Raw genomic sequence first — 3707 nt, 5'->3', positions numbered from 1 at the left:
TGAGCCCCTCCACCTGAGCTCCTCCACCTGAGCCCCTCCACCTGAGCTCCTCCACCTGAGCTCCTCCACCTGAGCACAACAAATAATCTGAACTCTTCTGTTTTCATCCAACAGTAAAGATCAGAGTTTGGAGCCGAACCTCAAAGAAAAAAGCATCAAACTCATTTTATCAGTCGGTTCAGAGTGAGGGACGGTGGCGCTGCGTTCAACAAGGACGCCATAAAACAAGCAGATTATTGATCTGATATTTTTAATAAGACGTGCTGACATTCATCTGAAGAGTAGAAGAAGTGAAAATAAAAGGACCAACCTGAGGATCGAGGTCGTAAAAAACGCTGAACACGCCTTTTTTCTCCGGAGCTGGAGGGATGTGACCGAAGTAATCTGCGCCCTGGATCTTTGAGTCCCAGAACCGGTGCGGGAACCGAAGAGCAATCTGCAGGAAGTTTCACTCCGTTTTAATATTTACAATAAAAACACGTCAGACTCACCGAGTCACCACGAAGAAGGTTCCAAAACTTCTGATTCCAGCCGGTTTGAGTTTTCCTGCTGTTTAGGCGTTCTTCACGCGGTGAAGCTTGTTGAAGCATGAACGTGTGGAAACGGACAGAATAAAGACGTCTTTATCAACCTCTGCGTCCAGCGGTACCTTTTCTATGATCCCGGCTCCCAGGCTGTGGATCGCCTTCAGCTTCCTCTCGGGGAGCGGAGGGTCGAAGCGAACAACGTTCTTCTGAAGCAGCGTTAGCGGGACCGTAACGAGAACCTGAAGGAGGGAGGAGCGACACGTTGAGGGCAACACGAACCTTCTGAGAGACGGAGGTCTGAGCAGGTTTCACCTTCTGGGCCGTCCACTGGGAGCCATTAGAGGAGCTAACTTTAACGACGTCACCCGAGTAGTCCACCGCCTGAACCTGATTGTAAAAATAAAAAACTTCAGTTGAAACAGTTAAATCACAGAAAACCAACATTTTACCGCTGGATCTTAAAGAACTGAAACAGAATCTAAACGAGACCTTTCAGATGTTTAAATCCAAAACTTCTGAACTAAAACTGGTTTATTAGGTAATAAAACTTCAGTCTGGCAGAATAATTTAAAAACACCAACTCAAGTTCATAAACTGAGTGAACTCCTGTCGGTTCAGTTCTAAGAAAGATGCAGCGAAGCCGGTTTTCAGGGTCTGATGATGTCATCGATTGAAACGAATCGATGACATCATCAGACCACGTCCAGAGTTAAAGTCCTGGTGGACGCACCGGGCAGTCGGTGAGGATGTCCAGGCCCTTGGCCAGCCTGTGGAGCAGGACGGAGTAGCCCTTGGTGAGTAACGTGTGATCTCCTGAGAACTGGGCGAAGAACTCGTTGTGGTCCCAGGACCGAGCAGAAACCTGCAGGAACACAAGAACGTCAAAGTCCTGACGCTGCGACCGAGCGCCAGACTTCATTACAGGTCTGTCTTCAGCTTGAACCTGAGGACAGACAGGCAGGCAGACAGGCAGACAGACAGGCAAACAGAGACAGGCAGGCAGACAGACAGGCAGTCAGGCAGACAGACAGACAGGCAGTCAGTCAGAGACAGGCAGGCAGGCAGTCAGACAGACAGAGACAGTCAGACAGACACCAGCACCATTTGCAGGGTCCTGCATACTCCATCTGAAGTGGAGGAATCGTCTCTCTTTGACGTTGCTTGACAAAATTTGTTCTCAGATTAGCTCCGCCCCTTCTTGACACGAGGCCGGGGCTGAACTTTTTCTCTCAGGCGTCTGCGTCAGGTGTCGTGTGATTGGTCAGAAGTTGGTGGGCGTGTTCAGCTGAACGTCCAAGCTCATTTCCTCATTGATGAACAACTCTTCAAAACACTAAATTAGTCAAAGGGCCAAAAACTCCTGGATGGAGATCGTGCACACATCGTGCACACATTGTGCACGCATTGTGCACGGAGGAGTCTGTCTGCTGAAAAGTGCAGCACTTTCTTCATGACAGATTTGTGGCCAAACGGCGGCTGCAGGGACGGAGACTGACAGGAAGAAACCCGTGTGCAGGGGGCGGGGCTTCCCAGGAGCTCTGCGTCTCAGACTATGAAAGCGAAAACGTCCCGCAGTCATGTGACCGCGAGCCGACTGCTCGACTTCAGATGGGAGTGTGCGGGGTCCTGTAGATGTTCTGACCTGGTCCAACGAGCTTCCACAGGCGAACTCCAGATTACTGAGATGAAACTGAAGAACTTTCTCCTCCAGGTCGCTGAACTGGATCCCAGATTCCTGCAGGAAGTTCTTCTTTACTTCCTGGACCTTTTCTGTGGGAACAACAAAAACAGACACATCGTAGACGCTTAATCAAGTTTCTCTCGCTGGTTTTGTGAGTTTGGGCATTGAACCAGCACCTCCCAGCGGCGAGTCCTGGTTCTGAGACTTGTCCTTCCTCCACTCGGACACCACGTCCAGGATGGCGTTGAAGTGGAAGTCCATCCTCTTGTCGATGGCGGGGTCGGTGACCTGCCCGCCCTCCTGGAACAGGTCGCAGCGCTCGCCCAGCGTGTGCATCCTGATGCCCATCTGCAGCACAGGAGAACCGTGACCCGACCGTGACCCGACCGTGACCCGACGGACAAACCCCAAACATCAGAACCACACGTGACGTCTGTCGCGGACCTGTTCACACATCAGGGCGATGGGGTTGTTCACGCAGCCGTTCACGATCTGAGCGCCTCTGCCCACCGTGACGCCCAGAGAAGGATCGTCCCAAACCCGACCGCCGATTCTGTCCCGGGCCTCCAGCACCAGAACCTGTGGAGGATGAGGAGCTCAGAGTTCTGATGTGACAGCAGCGTCAGATATGAGTCCAGCCCGTTTACCTGACTGCCGAAGTTCTGCAGCTGCCGGGCAGCAGCCAGTCCGGCGGCACCAGCGCCGATGATGATCACGTTCTTCTGCATGAAAAATAAAACAAACTCCCGTGAGCCGGGTCAGAACAAGGACCCAAAAGAGTTTAAGACGGTGCCGAGGCGCTCACAGAGCAGTGCTTCTCAGGCAGCAGAGGCTGCTTCGCCATCAGAACCCCGGTGTTGATCAGGCCCTTCCTGGTCATGAAGTGCAGAACCCGGTCCAACTCCTGCACGCAGCGCACCCGCACCAAGCCCCGGACGATGACGTGGTGAGCACATTTGTCTGCCGTCAGAACCTCCTGCACCGACACACACAGAAACCCTGAATGTTGTTTATGAAGGGGATCCGGCCCAGTTCAAAAGTTCTGGTCCGGTCCAGTTCAAAAGTTCTGATCCGGTCCAGTTCAAAAGTTCTGATCTGGTCCAGTTCAAAAGTTCTGGTCCAGTTCAAAAGTTCTGATCCAGTCCAGTTCAAAAGTTCTGATCCAGTCCAGTTCAAAAGTTCTGATCCAGTCCAGTCTATTTCATTAGTTCTGGTCCAGTCCAGATGTTTTCATAGTTTTATGTTTTAAACTCCTACATGTGTCCAGTTCACCACTTCTCTCCAAACAGGTCTCACTTGGAAATGAGTCTTTGAGGCTCGATGTGATTTATCTCTTTAAATAAAGGTTGAATGAACGAATGAATGAACGAATGAACGAACGAATGAACGAACGAACGAATGAATGAACGAATGAACGAATGAATGAACGAATGAACGAATGAACGAATGAATGAACGAACGAACGAATGAACGAACGAATGAACGAACGAATGAACGAA

General features: G+C 50.9%; 1 protein-coding gene across 1 annotated transcript in view; it reads right to left on the bottom strand.

The window, feature by feature from the left end:
* Positions 1–3707, bottom strand: part of LOC119425949 (lysine-specific histone demethylase 1B) — a 10211-nt gene that overhangs the window by 1917 nt on the left and 4587 nt on the right. The window contains exons 10-18 of the mRNA XM_037693506.1: positions 3014–3184; positions 2856–2930; positions 2653–2787; positions 2385–2556; positions 2170–2297; positions 1258–1389; positions 840–914; positions 650–766; positions 311–436 (exon numbers count right to left, since the gene is read on the bottom strand). Of these exons, the coding sequence (XP_037549434.1) occupies positions 311–436; positions 650–766; positions 840–914; positions 1258–1389; positions 2170–2297; positions 2385–2556; positions 2653–2787; positions 2856–2930; positions 3014–3184 (1131 nt within the window). The remainder of the gene's footprint in view (positions 1–310; positions 437–649; positions 767–839; positions 915–1257; positions 1390–2169; positions 2298–2384; positions 2557–2652; positions 2788–2855; positions 2931–3013; positions 3185–3707) is intronic.

The sequence above is a fragment of the Nematolebias whitei genome, chromosome 19, assembly GCF_014905685.2.
Source record: "Nematolebias whitei isolate Nwh7 chromosome 19, NemWhi1, whole genome shotgun sequence".
In the NCBI taxonomy this organism is placed as follows: domain Eukaryota; kingdom Metazoa; phylum Chordata; class Actinopteri; order Cyprinodontiformes; family Rivulidae; genus Nematolebias; species Nematolebias whitei.
This window is presented reverse-complemented; position numbering and strand designations above follow the sequence as displayed.